Here is a 19,543-nt window from a genome sequence, read left to right as displayed (position 1 = left end):
ATTATCTTGCCTGAGACTGTGATTCCTGAAACTGAGGACCCCTATCTTCCATCAGACTTAGGAAAATCTCAGTCATTTTCTCTCCATCTTTTAGACATATATCGGGTATTTCTATTCCACCCCCTTTTTTTCCCCTCATTACGTTACTTTCATTTTTCTCTGTCTTTATTCCTCTTTGTTGCTTTTTGGGTGGTGCACTCATGCTGGCTGGTGAGAATCGATTGCGTGCGTCTTTTCCAAGTCTGCGTTCAGTATTGTCATGTTGGTAGTTTGAAACTGGCCACGATGAGGGTATCTGCAGCATGGAAATCAGCAAATCCCAAGGATCAGGACTTTGCATTTCCCCAGACAGCTGGCTCATCAGCACATCACTACTTAGATCTATCTTCTGGTTCATCAGTTCCCTCAACTCTGTCTAATCTCCAGATGATGTCTAACCCATCAGTTGGGTTTTCTTTCTATTTCCATGACTGTATTTGTAACTTTAGAAGGTAAATTTGGTTCTTTTTCAAATCTGTTGTTTTTTCTTATTGTCTTGTCCTTATATCAGGTTTCAATTTCTTCTTGATAACAATAATTTTAAGTATATTTGTTTTATAACCTCTATACAAAGGTGGTATTATCTAAAGTTTTTGGAGTTCTAGTGGTCTGTTAGAAAGTGGACAAGCCTGTGTGGCATGGTGAGTAAAAACCCAGAGGGCACTAATCATAATGCCTGGCACACAGTAGAAACTCCATAAATTTAAATTCCCTTTGGCTTCTCCCATGGCTTAAAACAACAGAACTTTATTTTCTCACAAGTTTAGGAAGCCTAAAGTCTAAAATCAAGGCGTTGGTAGGACTGCACTCCCTCCGGAGGCCCTAGGGGAGAACCCGTTCCTTGCCTCTTCCAACTCCTGGGAGCAATCCTTAACTTGTGGTCACATCCCCATCTCTGTGTGTGTCCCTGTCTCTCCTCCCACTGCCTCCCTCTTCTAAGGATCCGTGTGGCTGCATCTAAGGCCCACTAAGGTGATCCAAGATAAGCTCTTCCTCTCCAGATCCTTACAGACTTAATCACATCTGGGCCATTTTCCCAGCTGACCGTACGCCAGATGCCAACTGACAGTACTTCCAAGGTCCTGCCTTTCTTTCCCCAAGGATACTTTATTTTGTCTTCTCAAGTCCATGATTTGGCCTTGAAACATGCTTCCCTCTTCTGGACCTGGTTATGCGAAAGGACTGTTTGCCTCAACGCTCGTTAAGTCCCTTTGCAGTGAGGTCTCAGAGGTGGTATTAGGACTCTCCTTTGCCGTGGAAGCCGGTAGGCCCTCCCTCTGCTGTGGGAGCCGATGGTGGCATGATCGGTGTAGGACTAAGGCCCTGATGCTGTGACAGCACAGGGAATGCAGTGACTGGGGCCTCCGGTTCCTTGTCCACATTCTTACCTTCAATCTGCAAAAACATTTTGAGTGTCTACAAAGCGCCAGATAAGAATCCAGAGATAAGAGACACAGCCTGTCCCCTGAATTAGGGAGCTCACAGTCGAATGGAGTATGAGTATAAACAGAAAGAAAACTAACACAAAGGGTGAGGAGAGTTTTGATGGAAGGATGGCAGGGGGTGGGGGGGAGGTGGGTTGTGAGGTAACCCAGGCTGGGGCAGGGGGCCGGGAGCAGAACTAGCTCAGAGGGCTTCCTGGAGGAAGTGGCTCTGGAGCTGCATCTCAAAGAATGAGTGGAGACAGGTAAGGTAGGAGGGGGTGGAGAACATTCTGCACAGAGGGGAAAGGCGTGCAGGGACATGGAGACAGCGTGGGTGGGCGTGCTCCTCGTCGTCTTTCATGCTGTCTTGCTCACTGTGCACACCCATCCAGTCGCCCTCACCACACCCTGGCTGAGCCCTGACGCCTGTGAACTGTGGTATTCCACGGAGTGCCGCGCAAAGGGTACTCCCCACCCCAGGTGGCTGTGTACCAATCTAACGGAAGGTTGATTCGGGTGACGACAGACCTAGAGTTTTCACTCAGAAGTCCTGGGTCAGGCTTAACTGTGACTTCGTTCCTGGAACCTTCTCCACAGGGACCTTGACCTCGGACCCCTATGACTTTGCCAACTCCTGGGCCCTGAGCAGTGGGGAAAAACGGTGCAAACGGGTGTACCCTCCCAGCAGCCCATGCAATGTCTCCTCTGAGGAAATGCAGCAGGTGGGTACTGCCCGGGCTGGCATGGTCTGAATGGAGTGGGTCTTCTGGGATTAAGAGGCAGAAAAGTCGTCTGGTCTCAGGTCCTCCATCAAGGCATAGAGTGGGCCTACTTCTGTGGGTCCCTTTGGCTCTTCAAAGAAGGGTTCCCGTGGGCCCCTTTTCTCCAGCAGACCAACTGTGGCCAGAGTCTGGTTAGCTCTAATCTAACACTGTTCTGGGCCTGGAACTCTGAAAATGGGTCTGTCTAATGAGTTGGTAGAGTGAGCGACTAGACTTTTCTGTTTTACACTCTAATGCCCTCTCTTGTCCCCAAATATCTCCATTGTCGCCTGCCCCCTGTCTGAAATTCTGCAACAGGAAACTATTCCTTTTTAGGTGCTCAACAAGTGGTTGTTATGAAGTGCAAACAGGAGGGCAAGGCCCCAAGGTCTTACCAGTACATCGGCGGGAAGGGGGAAGCTGAGGGGAGAGGAGGGAGGGGTGGGCCTGAGGTGTCCGTCTTGGGCGGGATAATATTTTCCTGAGGCGGTGGTGGCAAATTAATCTCAAAATTAGTGACTTACAGCAACAGAAATGTATTCTCTCAGCTCTGGGGACCAGAAGTCTGAATTTAGTTTCCCTGGGCCAAGATCAAGGTGTCAGTAGGGCCGCTCTCCCCTGGGAGGCTCTAGGGGCGCATCTGTCCTTTTCTAGGTTCTGGTGGCTGTGGCGTTCTGTGGCTTGTGGCCGCATCAGTCCAGTCACTGCCTCTGCGGTCACATGGCCGCCTTATCATCTGTGCGTGCCGCTGTCCTGACAGTACAGATTAGCAGCTTCTTCCCCTTCAGTCACCCCTTCCGACCCCACTGCCAGAACCTCCCACTTGGAGAGAAGGGCGTCTGGTGGGAGAGAGTAGGCAGGACGGCACTCTGCCTCTACTTTCTGTAGGGGTGGCCCTGCGCCATGGTGGGTGGGGTGTTGGGAGGATGATGCTTCAGACGTCCCTCGACGGATGACCCCTTTCCCGCTTGGGGTCTGGCTGCCGGGGCTGAGAAAGGAGAAGCAGCATGGCTCCACGGTGAAGCCGGGCCCTTGTCGGCACAGGGGCGGCCCTACTGAGGCTGTGCGCACACACTCACTGTCTGGGGGACGAGGTTTCTTGGAGGCTGTGTAAGTCGGGTCCCCGGTGCAGGGAGTGACTGGAGACCTGTCAGGAGCAGTGTCTGTAAGGGACTGAGAGAGGCAGTACTGGGCGGTGGGGAGGGTGAACCGCTGTGTACTCACAACTGAGGTCTCAGCCGATCCCTCAGGGAGCTCTGAAAGCTGGGGTGCCCTGCTAGGTGAGCCTGAACCGACCAGTCGGTCATTGGATGCAGGCTTCCTTTGGGCAGGGAGGCGGGACAGCTCTCTTGGACTGAGGACAGTGCCTGCAGGGACTCAGCCGTGAGCCCTTAGCCTTCAGCACTGTTAGCCGAGAGGGGATGAGTCCTTGGCTTTGAAGGGCATCTGCACTGCCCAGGACATGCCCCGTGGAGCCGGGTCCTGAACAGCGCCTTCCCCCAGCCCCAGCCCAGGGCGCACCACCCTGTTCCAGCCCACAGGAAGAGGGCGGCCCCTGCTTATATCCAGGCCCACAGCCCTGACAGGACTCGAGAGGCCACCGTGGGCCTCTACGGTTCTCCAGCGTGATGAGAAAAACAGAGCCATGGCAGGCTAAGTACCTGCCCAGCGTGGCCAGCCACCAAGCTGCAGAGTCACAGTTCCGTGTGTGGCTCCCCTGTGTCTGCCTGGCCTCACTGCCTCAGGCTGCTCATCGCTCTGCCTGTGGTCCTTGAATTTTCCCTCAGGGGATGGCTTCCAGGATTCTCAGGTTCCTTTCAGCTCTAGAACTCTCTGTGTGTTTCAGTGGATTGGGCTAGAGAGACAGTCTCCAGTAAGTCTCAGTAAGCATTCCGTGGGTGGACAAATGCGGAGTCGGTGGTGTTACGGGTCTGGGGATTGGGACTACCCCCACGCTATCGATCCCCTGTCAGCTGCTTGCAGAGAAGTCCGATCTACCCAACTCTGCCCAGAAGTAGAGAAGCTCCAGCCCTCCCCTACTCCGGAAGCAAAAGAAACACACACACGCCCCCCTACCTTCGCACGAAAGGCCTTCATTTCTAGCTGGCTATTCCTGCAGTGAGCCTCTTCCATATTTGTCAAACAATCTGATCTTCTGAACCAAGGACTTTGTCAGGCACAGGCAAATATTCTAGCTTGATATTTGGTCCAGCTGCCTTGATTGTAAACACAATTTCCAATTTCTAAACAAGCACATTCCAAATGCCTCTTTTTCTTGGGTTTCCAGGGTTTCAGTGGTGCTAGGTTTCCGGCTCGTCCATAAACATCTGTGTCACCTGGAACGTAGCCCAGTACTGGCAACCGACTAAGGCCGACCTCGTTCTGACACCCGGGAGGAGGGTGGTGGTGTGAGGAACAGGGTAGTTTGCGCTTCGTTCCAGGAAAACTTTGGCAATATCTGGTGCTTGCCTTTGGTAGCTCCTCGATGTTTTTTCATCCGTGGGCCTCAGCATTATGCTAAGGTTATGGGCTTGGGGTCAGGCTGATTCCTGGCTTTGTAACTCCGGCGGAGACACCTGCCTTGTCCGAGCCTCAGTTTCTACATGAGTAAAATGGGCATAAGGAGAGCAACGGCTACCCAGGGCTACTGTAAGGATAAGAGAGAGAGTAAGTGTGGAGTGTTTAGGGCGGTGGGGCTCTTCTTGTTATTATTAATCATCATTCTTATTTATTGACTCCTGGCCTCCTCCCGCTGTCTGTGCTCACGGCTGCAGTGGCCATACCATGAGAGTGGGAAGACGCTAAGCACACAAGTGCTTTAAGAATAAGCTCCAAAATCCATTCCTTTCTCTTCTCCCCTCCTCCCAATCCTCCTCCCAATTATGACCCAATTCCTTCCGGGGAGCTGAGCACTGCATGAGGTTAGAAGGAGAAAAGGTGTCTAAATACATCCACGCTGAGGGGTGAGTAAGTGACGGAAGCTGAATTTTCTTCTAGAGCTGCTTAGTAACCCAGGTGAATTTCAGATGGAGTGCTCTCCAGGAATCGTGTGCAGTGAGGGGCAGGAAGAGAGATTTTGATCATTTCTGTCTTTTATTTCCTAACTTACTGTTCCGTGGGTGGCAGGCAGTTTGCCCTCTCCTCAGCTTCAGTGTTCTCTAGGCAGGGGTGGGATTAAGACAGGGGGTGCCTCCGTGGTGAGGTGTGGTTGCGGGTCAGGGATCACGTAAGTACCTGTAATACTGAATCGGCTTTCTGAGGGCAGGGGCTTTGTCTCCCTGTATTTTGCAGAGTAAGTGCTGGACAAATATTCCCCGACCCTTGGAGTTCAAAGGGATACTCTCACCTCTCCCTAAGAGGCGGGAGGTGAAGACAGGATTTTCAAATGGAGAACCTGATACCAGGCCGAGTTGAGGAGGGAGATAAGGCAGTCTTATCTCCTGGAGACAAAGGGGAGGGAGGGAGGAAGGAAGAATCCATGAGAAGCCTTGTTTGTGTCCCGGCGTGCTTTTTGGAGGCTCCAGCAGCAGGCTTGCTACTCACTTTGTCTCCTGGGCGCGTTGAAGTCCTTACTAACCAGTGTCCTGGGAGCAGCCTGAGAAATTGGTTACCAAGTTCTTAGTGCTGGGCTGAGGCCCCCAAACACACCAGACCTCCCCAGGCACAGGCTTCTTTAAGCTCAGCACCAGAGCGGGTTGTTTACCTGAGAACACAGACCTGGCTAGGTCTCGGCCAATCAGGTTGTGTTCACCCATGACCGGGCACCCTCATTGGCTGGGAAGCACAATGACTCATCTCCTGGGAGGTGATTAGTGCCGGCTTTGGAATTGTTATTGGCCTGCTTGCTCCCCTAGGCCCCCGGGTTCAGAAGTCAGGTCTGGTAAATGGGCATCATTTACAAGTCCTGCCCCTGTGGCTCTAAGGACCATTTGCAGTAGCAGCGTGTTCTGTGGGGAAGACAACATTGACCTAAGAACTTTTCTTGAAAGCCGCCAGAATCTCTTCTCCCCCTTCTTTGGCGCTCTCCTTTCCACGCTGGAAGCAAGGAGTCAGCTTATTCTGAATCGGGTCATATTACTTATACCTAAGGGATGAATGTTTCCTTGTTATGCCAACAACCCCCCACCCCCAGCCTCTCTACTGGGACTGAATAATGGGTTGTTTGATTGCATGCAAATTTACAGTTTTTTTCAGCTTTTGAAACAGAGGGCAGGGCTGCTGGAGTCTGGAGCTCAGGGTGCAGACCTAGTAATAAAAAGCCCCAGGCTCTAAATGTTCAGATAACTGATGTTAATTTGCAGGTAACTCTACTATATAATGAACATTTTAGAAAGATTCTTACATTGCCTTTCTTTTTTTTTTTTAATTCACATTCTCTTAGTCTGGGTACTGTCAGCAAGGGCTGAACCTTCTGAAGGGATCCTGTCTTTGTCCTCAGTCCTCACTACAACCGGAAGCCTAAGGCTGCAGCTAGTCCACCCAAAGCTCTTACTAATGAGAAAAAGGTGCCCCTTCCTCAAGGCACTTTACCACTGCCTGATGCGAAATTGCCATAATAAGCATTAGAAATGTGCATAGAATGTATGTGTACCCGTGTGGTGTCTACAGTGTGAACGGTAACCCCTCAGCATGTTGCCTCCGTGCACTGGATGCCCTGCAGAACTATACTCAATGGCCGTGACCTTGACCTCGCTTCCACTGGGAAATGCCTTTGCTGCAGCCGTCCTTCTCCCCAGGATCACCTTCCCCAGACTGGGAAGGCCATCTCCTGCTTTTGGTCCTGCCATCTGAATGTGAGGATGCTTTCATGCCCCAGCCCCAAGAGTTCTCTCCCCAGAGTTGGTTCTCAAGACAACCAGTCTTTCTTGGAAGACCAAGTACGCCATTTATTACTCGGCCTTCCAGTGCTCAATTGTCCGGCAGCAGCGGTACCCTCAGGCAGGTGTCTGGAGCAGAAGAAGTTTTTTTCATTGATGTCAGGAATCTTAGGCTTTATAATAACTCAGAGTGGCAGTGAGCCCGTGTGCTTGTGGTGGGATGCAGGTGACCTTGACCCATGTACTTTTGGGGTCTAGCCTTATAGCAGAGATCAGGGGCTGCCATAGGGTTTCAGAAACTTCCCCCCAGTCAAGCAGTATTTACTTGACAAACCCTTGAGGAGGGTCAGATATGGTCCTAGTACTCAAGCTTTCAGTTCAAATGGCTTCTTAACATAACAATCTCAAAATCCTTTAACAAAATGTTCCCTAAGTGGCTTTCTTTTCCTTTTCCTTCCCCCGGAGGACAAGAATGAGCAAGAATCTGATGGCCCATGTGTACCTATTTATTGAGGTATTTTGTGGGGCTTGGGTGATAGTAAACTGCGCAGATTGGATCTGCGATCTTATTCAAGGGGCAAAACACATACGGGAAACTGAACAACCGTGAAAGAGAACAACATAAATGCCATCTTGGGCCAGTAGGTGACAAATTGCCAAAAGAATGGTGAGTGGTATGGTGGTTGAGGGAATCAGCTCTTAGCACAGAGCCAATGATCTTTCCTCACTGGGAGCAGGGTGAGTGGAGTGGTTCCCTCCCAGGGCTTGGACAGACCCCAAACTGGGAACCTGGGGATGGTGCTTGGCCTTTGTCCTCCCAGCCCACTGAGGCCTGCCCTGATCACTGACAATTGCTCAGATACCTCCCAGGAGACCAGGGCAGAGGGTAAGCAGGGTCCTTTGGGATATGGGGACTTCTGTGACATATCCAGTTACCCTTTTCCTCATGAGGGCTGTACCCCAGTCTTCTCAGAGAGAGGAATGTCCAACTTCGCAAAAACACACACAAAAAACAAAACCCCATCCATTTGGTGATGGTTTCATGGGGGCTTTGTGAGCCAGATCTTGGAATGCGGGTGGGAGTCCCAGGCCAGCCAGAAGATATAAATAGAATCAGCAGCCCTCCCCCATCCATCCTTGCTGGCTGACCAATGAGAAACTATGCCCTGCCCTGGGGGTGAATTCTTGAACCCACTACTCTGGACCTGTTCAGACGCCAGGCGCCTCCATACCTCCTCCAGGGGCAGCCGGGGGGCACCCACCCCAGGGCTGGAAAGATCAGGGCCTTGGTGAACAATCTTGCACTTTATATATTAGCTTCTCCTTCCTTTGTTCACTTCAGTACTAGGAACGCCCCCTCCCTTCTCCTTGGTCAGCTGTTTGGGAACAAACACAATAGCTAAGCTTTAGATCTCCTCCCAGGCTGTCTGCCCCTGGGGAGATGTGCTGCTTTTCTCTCCCGCTCCCTCCAACCGGCTCGGCATCTCCAGGGAAGAGGCCTGGACTTTTTAATGAACACCAAATGTGATTAAGTTGGGCTGCAACTGGGTCTGCACACCCACTCGGTCAGGGTGAAGTCATGGGCTGACGGAGCTGGGGCTGGATCTCTCCCGCCAGCCTCTGGCACCGCAGACAAGAGATGAAGGAAGATAGAAGTAGCTGATGCCGGGCACTGGAGCCAGGGACATGCTGGAAGCATGCAAATGAGCTGACCGTGGCTTGTGTCTTTGCCAGGACGGCTCAGCAGAGAGCCGAGGAGAAGCCATTTTCGAGCTGCGTGGCAGCTATCGACAAGAGGCCAATGGCAATAGTTAGAATCCCTTGATTGCCTTTCCCGTGTAAAGTCGTTTGGTTTTATTTTGCAGCAACCGGCTTCTGTAGGTATTGCTGTCTGTGTCCGTGAGTAGGTCCCACTGTGAGTGACCAGATACCTAAAGTAACAGAGAAGTTTAGTTCTCTCCCCGTGTAGAGAAGCTCGGGTGGGATGTCCAGGGCGAGCACAGGATGCCTTGGTGTTGGGATCCAGGGTCCTTCGGTCTCGTTTCTCTGTCGTTGGCGTGGAGCTTCGGCCTCATGGTCCAATATGGCGGCTCACGCCTCAGGCATCACAGCCGCATTCCAGCAGTGGGAAGAGAAGGGGCTGAGAAAGAAGCACCCTCTCCTTTTGGGGACGTTGCCTGGAACGTAGCCCATGACCCTTCTGCTTATGTCCTGCTGGGCAAAGCTTAGTTACGGCTACTCCCAGCTGCCGGGGAGGTGAATAGATGGAATCTTTGTTCCCAGTGGGATGATTGAAAATGGAAGATCCTATGACTAGGAAAGAAGGGAGGAATAGATCCTAGGCAATTTGCAATCTCTTCTACATTCTGCCTTCTTCGCAGGGGAAGAAACAGGCACAGACAGGCGAGATCATTTTTCCACAGACACACACTTTGGAAGTGATGGGGTTGGGACTGTAGGGCAACTGTGCTTCTAAAACCTGAGCTCTATGGCTGTACTTCCGTTGTCTAACCTGGTGTGAGGAAACAGGTGGGGAGGGCTGGGGGCCTGAAGGAAAATCATGTCAGTTGTTGTTTGGTGACAGGTGACGGGCCTGTAGGATGCAATCAGGCGTTGAGCCCCGCTCGCTAGGGCAGTTTGTAAACTGTGCGCTCTGATGACCCCCTGACACTCCTAAGAATAATAGAAGACAGGGGCACCTGGGTAGCGCAGTCGTTAAAGCGTCTGCCTTCGGCTCAGGGCGTGATCCCGGCGTTCCGGGATCGAGTCCCACATCGGGCTCCTCCGCTGGGAGCCTGCTTCTTCCTCTCCCACTCCCCTGCTGTGTTCCCTCTCTCGCTGGCTGTCTCTCTGTCACATAAATAAATAAAATCTTTAAAAAAAAAAAAAAAGAATAATAGAAGACACAAAAGAGATTTTCTGTGAATTATCTGTTGATTATGGATTTGGATTATCTATTGCTATGTACTATGTTAGAAAATAAAACGGAGAAATTTACAACATACTCATTTAAAAATAATAAACACATTATATTGAACAAAATGACATATTTTTAATAAAAGCCACTATAAATTCCAAACAGAAAAATGCGTAGAGAGAAGAATGGCATTGTTTCACAGTTTTGCAAATCTCTTTATTATCTGGCTTAAGAGAAATCAGCTGGATTCCCACGGCACCATCTGTAGTCAGTCTGTGGTGCAATCACCTATCATGGAGCTTCTGGAAAATTCCACTGTGCATTCATGAAGGAGTGAGAGCCCAAAGGCCAAACAACATCTTAGTATGATTATAACAATAGTTTTGATCTTGTGAGGCCCTGAAAGGGTCTTGGGAGTCTGTAGGACGTTCCTGGACCAACCACACTCTGTGAACCGCTGACCTAGTAAATGCTTTCTTCTCTCCATGCCTCAGTTTCCAAACCTGAAAGACTGTTTATTTGGCCTTTCTGTGAGGAAGTTTGTGTTCTTGGAAGATGTTGCAGGCTTATGAAGGGCCTGTTTGTGGGGGCGGGTGCCGAGGTGGTCTCTGAAACCACTTTATTTGTTCAGGGGACGTTGGCGATGTGTGAGATGGAGAGTCAGAGGGGGATGAGCTGGAGAGTAGCCAGGGTCAGATCCTGAAAGGCCGGTCCTTGCTGCCTCTCTAAGGAGCTAGAATTTTGCCCGTTAAGCTGGGGTGGGACACAGATTTGCCTTATATACTAACTTGGGCACACACTAGAAATCTAGTACTTGTTGAGTAAAGGTTTGGTGACCTCCTACCTGCCGACCTCTCTCCCCAGGGTCTGAGAGGACACGATATCGCCTCCATTCTGGACTTATTTCTGTCTTGGGACCTGGACTGGCCTGGCCTGGCTGGGGTACCCCATGGTGGAGCAAGGAGGCCGAGGTGGCAAGCTAGACGTGCCACCATGCTGTACCATGGGGCCCTCAGACTGTGGTCACCCTCATAGGCCAAGTTCAGGCCACAGCTGACCAGAGGAAGACGGGAGGGCAAGATGGGAAGATGGAGTTTTCCTTTTGTCTTTGTTGAGAAAGAAATTCTAGCCATATTTTCAGGTGCACATGGAGAGGCCAGAGGCATTGTTCTAAGAAGGGAGGTGGCTGTTTCTGCAGAAATCCACTCCCATCCTGCAGGCGAATAATCAGAAACCACCCTTTTTGCTGCAGCTTTCTGTAAACCATTTAATATCTCAAGGGACCTCCCAGGAAATGTGCTGGAGGACGGGTCCCACTTTTCCTCTGAGCAGGGAACAGATAGATTTGGGCCAGCTGGAGATGGGCCATGCTGGCCTCTGCCCCACATCGCTCTCAGAATGGGAGGGGACGCCTGGACTCCCGAGTCTCTTCTTTCCTCTGGTCAACACTGTACTGTGCTGGTGAGAACCCTAGGCGCCTGGTCCCTTTGGGACTGTCCTGTGATACAGGGGCTGCTCCAGACTGCTGTCTGACAGCCCGGGTGATGGCAGCATCACTAGGAAAAACCCATGGAATTGTATTTTTGGGTTTTTCTTTGGTTCCAAATTGTGAGTGAGGAGAAAGGTTGGCAAGAGCCCAAGGCTCTGGCCCTCCCCAGGGCACCCTTGGCTGCCCTTCTGAGCCCAGGAACGTCTCTCTCCAAGGGGCCTATCTCATGGGGCGGGCAGTGTAGCAGAATGGAAAGAACTAGACACAGGCCCCCACCTCCTCCCCTGAGCCGCAGGAGAGTCTTAGACCTGCCTATGGCAAAGAAAAGTGGGTCCCTCCTCCATCTCCTTGCTGGAAAGAGTCTCCAAGATACTAGTGAAGTGATCATGTTGTCATGGCAACCATTCATCCCAGGGTAGCCCAGTCTCCCCCAGTTGCAGACCCGGGGAAAGGGACAAAGATGTCCTCTGTCTTGTTGCTGAGCTGCCCACCATTCTGGAGGACAAGCCTCCTGGCAGGAGGGACAGTGGAAGAGATCTCTCTGCTGGCCAGGAGATCCACGATGATTATCCTCATGGAGTGGAGTCATCATTTTTGCGGTGAAAATTTTACCTGCATGATTTCATTCAATCTCTGCTACCATCGCATCACATAGGAACTGTCATTATTGTCCCCAGTTGACAGAGGAGCAGGGGTTAAGAAAATAGGCCAAGGTCACACAGCTAGCAGGTGCAAGAGGCAAAACTCAGATCCGGGGCTGTGAAGTCATGACAAGTCCAAGGCAGGCCTCTTCCTGGCACGGTCTTCGGAAACCTCAGTTTCCCCTGTGTAAAATGCCTGGGGTGGCAAATGGCAGAATGCAGGTCATCACCCAAGACCTCAGTGGTCCCAGGACCACCCACTACAGTGATCTTCATTCATTGATCGCTGGCTCAGTGCCAGGCACCGCGGCATCTTCCCACCGCCCCCAAGGCAGCGCCTGTTGGGATTATTCCCGCGTCAGTCAAGGACGTGCTTCTCTAGCGAGGTGAGATTTGCCTCAGTCCCCACCGCCAGGAAGTGGCAGGGCCGGGCTTCAGCCCTGCAGTGGGTGTGGAGTCTCCAGCCTGAAGGCAGGTAAATCAGAAAGGTGGAGTCATGGAGGGCGCCCTGGCTCTCTGCAGTGGCCCAGCTTGCTCCTTGTTCTTGCCCGCATGTCTGCAGCTGCAGCTCCACAGTCCAGCAGCCCAACAGGTGCAGGGAACCGGCCACACCCACCTGCTTGGGCACCCAGCTGGGCCCTGGGCCTCCTTCTGCCCCTGCTGTTACCCAGGGCAGCTGTGACACTCTGCCCTGCTTCCTAGTTCCGAGGGCAGCCTCTGTGCAGGCCTGGGAGGGGCAGGGCCCCAGCTCAGAGTTCCTGTAGGACGTGGATTTTCCCCAGGACCACAGCTTATCCCTGTTGTGGCCTGGGTGCTTCTTGTGGATGGTGAGCCGTGCGGGGGCTGATCGCTGTTCCTCTGGGCTTTCCACGATGCCACCAAAGCGCCCTACGGGCCTGACTCCCGGCTTTTGATTTACACAGGCTTGCTCTGGTCGTCCTTCTGTATGGTTTGAGCAGATGGGTTTCCTTCTTTTCAAAACTGGTCATTTCTTCCCTCTTTTTTGCTGTCCCCTGTGCTCGCAACGATTTGCTCTGATTTATCCTTCACGGCGCAGCCTTTCTTTTAGATGCTCTGGTACTTCTTTCTTTTGGTTGAAGGTTTTTTTTTATTTTAAGTTTTTATTATTTATTTAATTATTTATGAAAAAGTAGTCTCTCGCCAAGGGTGGGGCTCAAACTCACGACCCCAAGATCAAGAGTCCCTTGCTCTACTGACTGAGCCAGCCAGGTGCTCCCTTTGCTGAAGTATTTAAGTCCATTCACTACCTCTCCAGTCAGAGAGTGAGTCTATGCGTGAAAGGGCTGTTGCCCCCACGGGGAGCACCTATGGTGACGTTACTGTATTGTGTCAAGTCCCGGACACGTCATTGTTGCACGTGTCACTAAGAACTAAAAGCCAAGGAGCAGAGAGAAGGAAGCAGAAAGTAATGGAGTGAGAGGGAGAGAAATCACAGCGGGAGGCCTATTATCAGGGTCAGTGATTATTCAAGTCTGTTATCTGATTTCCTGTAAAAATATAGTAAACAAATTAAAAACAAATGTGTTCTGTAGATTCTCTTTGGGGTTTTGTCTTGGCCAATATTCTGATGCAGAGAAGAGATTCCATGCTAGACAATTGTAATAAGAAGGATTTATTACAGCAGGTCAGATGGCTGAATACAAGTCTGCAGGATGGGATTCCAGAGTCCATTCTCAAGTCTAGAAAAAAGAAAAAAGCTGCTGCCAATTAAAGTGTGAGAATGATTGGAAGATGCACCCCAACTTCAGAGATTTTTATTTTATTTTATTATATTTTGTCACATAAAGAAAATTTTTATTTGCAGCAAATGACATCACAGGGAATGGCTTCCAAAGCTGTGACTCCCAACTTTAGAGATTTGAAGATTTTATTTATTTACTTATTTGAGGGGGTGCGGCAGACTAGAGGGGGAGGAAGAGAGATAAGCAGACTCTGTGGGAGCCCAATGCGGGGCTTGATCTCACAACCCTGAGATCATGACCTGAGCCGAAACCAAGAGTCAAACACTTAACCCAGGTGCCCTGGGAGAGAATCTTTTTTTTTTTTTTTTTAAAAAAAAAAAAAAAAAAAAAAAAGGTGCAGTTAGAATCATTAAAACACAGAACGCAGAGATGTTTACGAAGACAGTACGTAAGAGTGTGTGTACTCCTGTGTTACCGGAATAGTAAACAATTTCGCCCCCGCCCTGTGTTGTTAGGTTGAGGGTATCAACAAGGTGGTAAAATCCAAGGACAGCCTTTGCCTGGCAGGGGATCTCGGGGACATTTCCGAGAATCCTAGCTTGTTTTTGCTGTTGGGAACGGATTCCGTCTGGCGCCAGGAATCACCTGGTGAACGCTCGGGAAGCCTACGGCCGGATGGCACCCCTAGTATACAGAATTTAAATTTCCGCAGTCTCTGCTTTCTGAAAGTCCTGGTACCACCTCCTCCTGTGTGGTGGGGAAGGCCCCGTTGGGGAGGGGAGGAGGAGGAGGCGAGGTCAGCGGGGAGCAGACGCCGCTGGGCATTCCTCGCCGCCCGGCTCCGCGCGGCACCCTCTGCTCCTTGCTTTCCTAGGACCACCCTGCCCTTCCCCCCGCACCCGCCTCTGCTGTTCAGAAGCTGGCCTGGGAGGTAACTTCAGTCTCTGTCCGTCCACTTCTTGCAGCATGGGTTCAATATTTGCCCTTGGACTGCTAAGACTGTTCAGTATGAGAACTTGATCAGCACCTACTCTGGCAAGTGTGAGGGAGCTTCCCTGGCTTTCCGGGCAGGGCGGGCTCGTCATGGAGCCACATTCAGGAAGACACAAGCCAGTGCCCTGCGGGGCCAGGGCTGCATGGCCGCCGTCCTCACCCAGGGCCGTCTCGTTCCTGCAGGGCCCGTGGGAGCAGTGCCAGCTTCTGAAGAGCGCCTCGGTGTTTGCCCGCTGCCACCCTCTGGTGGACCCTGAGCCTTTCGTGGCCCTGTGTGAAAGGACGCTGTGCACGTGTGCCCCGGGGCAGAGGTGCCCTTGTGCGGTCCTCCTGGAGTATGCCCGGGCCTGTGCCCAGCAGGGCATGGTCTTGTACGGCTGGACCGACCACAGCACCTGCCGTAAGTCCACGGCCAGCCTTTCCGCTGGGAATGAGTGCTGTCCTTCCTGGGGTGTCACTAGGGAAGCCCTCAGGCCATGTCATGCGCTTGGGCCACCTGATCACAGACGGCTGGCCCACAGGGGGCGTCCCTTCCCTTAAAGGCCTTCCGGCGCCTGTCGTCCCCCCCCGCCCCCCCCACCGCGGCCGTTCTAGGCCATGCCTCCCTCAGTGCCCCAGGACTCCCTCGGGCAATCTACTCCCTGGCCTCAGAGAACGTTCCCAGCCTCTGACAGGAATCCCAGCTGTCCTGATTTCAGCTCAGGCTTCGCCGCCTGCCTGTCTGCATTGATGAGGAGCGGGGAGTCATCCAGACTGTCCGTGGTGGCAGCAGCGGCGTGATCTTGCAGAGCTGGGCAGGCTCTCCATAAGCCCTTCCCTTTCATGAACCCAGCCTTTTTTCCTCCTGGCGCGGGCCTCACCTTTCCCTCCACCTCGCCTCGAGACGCCCGTGGTTTGGATCTCCCAGTCTCACTGGGTCCCTGCTCACAGTCATTGTCACCATCCCCAAATTACCATAATTAAGTAGGAGCTTCTGTGGTTCCCTTGCAAGAAGCCTCCTCTCTCCCCAGACTTTCTACCACGGATCAAAAGCCATGCAGATGGACAGTCTGCCATAATTACACAGGCCATCCTGGCTGATGGAGACAGAACAGCGGGCCAAATATTTACAGCGCACACACGTTTTTCAGTGTGTGTTTTTTCCGCTTATAAATTAGAGCTTTTATCACTGCTGTGGAGGTGTGAGAAGGTGGCTATTAGCAGCCGGTTTCTCCGCTGTAAGGTGGAGTGGCTGTTATTTTAGGTCTTTGAAGATAAGGCTGGGGGGGAGATGCCTCTTGGAGGAGAAGGGGTTCAGAGCAATTGTTTTGTGTTGCGAAGCCCAGGAAAGGTCACTGGTATGTTCCGGTTCTTCAGCTGCTCTAAGCATCAGCCAGCCACAGGGTTGAGAAACAAAGGAGGGGAGCCAGTCCTTGTCCAGGAGGAGCTGGGTCCACAGGGGAGGACAGATGCTTAGGTGATAAAGGCTCTGAAGATAGTCCTGCAGCACAGTGGAAAATAAATATGGAGCATGTCACCCACGTGGGGAAAGTAGGTTTGGATGGTGTGTACCCCGTGCTGGGCAGGGCTTTCCATTGGGGCCAGTTTCATGAGGCAGAGGAGCCCTCAGAGGAGGGATGTGAGGGAGGTCGCCACTTACCCTTGCTTGGCCCCAGGAGGGCATTTATTTTTAATCTAGAGGGCTTTGGTATTACCTTGAGAGGGTGAAAGGGGCAGAGCATAGGGGGACAAAAAAAACACACCAAGCTGTTCATGGAGAAACAGATGACCAAGGGGAAGGGGTGGTGGTCCCAGGTGACCCTGCTGAGACTTAGTCAGGCCCTACAAGATAGAAGATGTTCCTTTGCGGGGGAGGGGGTGTTGGCAGGGTGGTCTTGGAGGGCGCATGGGCCATTGGGGTGCAGCTGGCCCCCAGGGCCCTAAGGACAGAGGGGAGCAGGCAAGAGAGCACAGAGACTCTGAGGACGGCGTAGCTTAGGAGGCGCTCTCTGGGAGGGAGCTGCTCCGGGGAGACTTTTGGGTTTTCTGTTTCAGGACCGGCATGCCCGGATGGCATGGAGTACAAGGAGTGCGTGTCCCCTTGCACCAGAACTTGCCAGAGCCTGCAGGTCCAAGCAGTGTGTCAGGAGCAATGCGTGGATGGCTGCAGCTGCCCTGGTAATAAACTTCTCACTTTATTCGCAAATCCCAGACCTTGCCAGTGCCCTTGGCTTGGGGAAGCCAGATGAAGGCCACTTGTGTTTGTCGCCCGTTGCTGAAATCAGAAGCCTTTTATTTATTTTTAAAAAGTCTTTGTACAGAGGGATCAGGATTGAGCCGGGGGTTATTTTTAATTTCTGTTTTCCTGTTGTACTGTATCCGTGAAAGCGCGTGTGTCTCGGAAACAGAAGGACGGTCTGGTCTCCGACAGTGACTTTGTTTGGGGAGCACGTGGCCCGATCTGAGCGGCACTTTTGTTTTCTCAGTTGAGTGTCAGGGAACGGTCTGGGCGAAAGATACTTTAGAACATCTCCTGGGTTTACCATGTGAGCTCAGCCGAGAAAGAGCTTTGCACTAGAAAGTGTTTCTCAGGAGAGGCCTTGTGAGTTTGGTGACAAACGCTGTTTAGTTACTGAGAGTGAGGCCCGTGTGTTTTGAGTACTGACTTCCCCGCTGGACGACCTTGAACAAAACTCTTGCCTCCTTTCTTCATCTGTGCAACGGGGATTAAAATTGCCCTCTCTTTCAGTGCATTAAGGTGACACTAAGGGTCATACCAGTTCTTGGAGCTTCCTGGGAGACCCTCTCAGCCTAGACTCATGCCTTCCTCACTGGCGGACCTTGAGCAAAGCTCTTTCCCCCATTTCTTTGCCAGTAGAGAGAGACTAATAATCCCCCTCCCCCGTATGGCTCTAACGGGAAAGAGCAACATCACGGAGCAGGTTCCTTGAGCTTCCTGAAGAAGCCCTCAGCTGTGGTCACCCCAGGGATTCTGCAGCTGCGAGATGAGTAATGGTGATAAGCTGAGTCTTTGCCTTGATGCCCTTGAACACAGAAGGACAGCTCCTGGATGAAGGCCGCTGCGTGGGGAGCGCTGACTGTTCCTGTGTGCACGCCGGGCAGCGGTACCCTCCGGGCGCCTCCCTCTTGCGGGACTGCAATACCTGGTACCTGGGGCTGCGCCGTGGGGCCTGGGAGGGTGGCCCAGGGCAGTGGGCGGCAGGAGAGGCTGTGGCAGGTGCCACCGGATCTGGGTGGGCAGAGGGAGAAGAGGTTGAGATGTGGGGTGGTTTGGGGAAGTGGGGGAAGTCAGGAAGGAGGAGCAAGGATGGGCCTAGAGGAGGGGGTCGGGGAGGAAAGGACGTTTGACATCCAAACATCGTCTCTACCTTTCCCCCCAAACCCTGCTGTAATTAATGACTCTCTCTGAAGAAGGGCTACGTGACAGTCACCACGCCACAGGCGCTTCTGTCCTTGAGGACATAAGGCCTCTTCCATCTCCAGGCCTCCTCCCTTTGCTGTCTTTCCCTGCTCAGCTGACTTCCAGGACCCCCATGGGCTGCCCGGCATGGGTCTGGGTGGCACCCCTCTCTGCAGCCCTTCTGTCCTCTCTTCTCCCAGCTGTGGGCAAGGGGCAGCTGGGGGCGAGTAGGAACTTCATTGCTCAGTGGCTGGGTGGATTTTCAGGGACGTCGGGTCCCCTAGGTTTTCTTCTTCTCTCTCTCCATCAGGATTTCTCCCCCTTGGCCGTATCTCCAAGATGCCTCCCTCTGTGGTCACAGCCCTGTGCCGTTCACCTTCAGTCTCATAAAGACCCCCGCCACCCCCAGCACCAGCTCCCTTCTTTTCCCAGATCCCTCCCTTTGGGGGCTGTGGTGTCTGTGATGAGCTCTAGGTCTGTTCATGGGCCCTCGTGTTTACACAACTAGCCATAACCTGTGCTTCTCTCCCCAACAGCATTTGCCGGAATAGCCTGTGGATCTGCAGCAATGAAGAATGCCCAGGTAGGCACCTTTCCGCTCACCCCCCCCCTTCTCTGGAAGGAATGGTATGTCGTTCTTGCTACATAGGGAGGGCCACATCTCCAGGCAGGGAGAAGGCGGCCTCTGCACCGGCTAGCCCTCTGACCACAAGTCTGGTTTGGGATCCCAGCTGTGCTGACCCACTCAGGGGCCAGCAGAGGGACACCCTGCGTAGCTGAAAGCTGAGAATGCACCTGGACTAAGGTTTTATTGTCCTTTTCTTCTCACCTGTTTGCTCAGAGGATTATGGTTCGATGAGCTCTAAGAACTGTAGGGTCACAGTGGGCTAAACAAAGACGATGCAAATTCTTTGGAAATTGAGAGGACGAAGGGCCCAGTAATTCTTCAAAATTCAAAGTGAGAAGTTTCTGAAATGCCAGATAGGAAGACCTTAGAATGGCCCAGGAACTAGGAAAGTCAGACCACCAAATGGTTTCTTCTACCCCGCCCCCTCCCTGGAAAACCTCTTTTGAAAAAGTTGCTTCATAATCATCTCTGCCCTTTACTGGCCCCAACTCTATTCTGTTTGCTGCAGACTTTGCCTGCAGAGTTCCCTTCTGCCTCACCCCCAGTAACCCTGGCTCTTCTCCTGATAATTTTCCCCTTTGTGGTCACTCACGTGGTGTTTGCTACGTGTTGGGCTCTGGGCTGAGCCTTTTACATGCGAGCCTGTGAGGCAGGTATGGTTTACTCTAGGTTCACAAAAGAGGAGGTGGAGCTGGAGAGATTACATAACTTGCTCAACCTCACACAGCTGC

The 19,543-nt window shown here is 52.2% G+C and overlaps 1 protein-coding gene across 2 annotated transcripts in view; it reads left to right on the top strand.

Moving 5' to 3' along the window:
- The window catches only part of VWF (von Willebrand factor), a 140,347-nt gene that overhangs the window by 17,448 nt on the left and 103,356 nt on the right, over positions 1-19,543 (top strand). The window contains exons 6-10 of one of the 2 annotated variants that reach the window (XM_040642061.1): positions 2,061-2,185; positions 14,968-15,184; positions 16,819-16,941; positions 17,819-17,930; positions 18,721-18,771. In XM_040642061.1, coding sequence (XP_040497995.1) covers positions 2,061-2,185; positions 14,968-15,184; positions 16,819-16,941; positions 17,819-17,930; positions 18,721-18,771 — 628 coding nt within the window. Of the gene's footprint in view, positions 1-2,060; positions 2,186-14,967; positions 15,185-16,818; positions 16,942-17,818; positions 17,931-18,720; positions 18,772-19,543 lie in introns of those variants that run through there. The other variant, XM_040642060.1, reaches the window with a different exon arrangement.

The sequence above is a fragment of the Ursus maritimus genome, unplaced genomic scaffold (assembly GCF_017311325.1).
Source record: "Ursus maritimus isolate PB19 unplaced genomic scaffold, ASM1731132v1 scaffold_26, whole genome shotgun sequence".
Classification (NCBI taxonomy): domain Eukaryota; kingdom Metazoa; phylum Chordata; class Mammalia; order Carnivora; family Ursidae; genus Ursus; species Ursus maritimus.
This window is presented reverse-complemented; position numbering and strand designations above follow the sequence as displayed.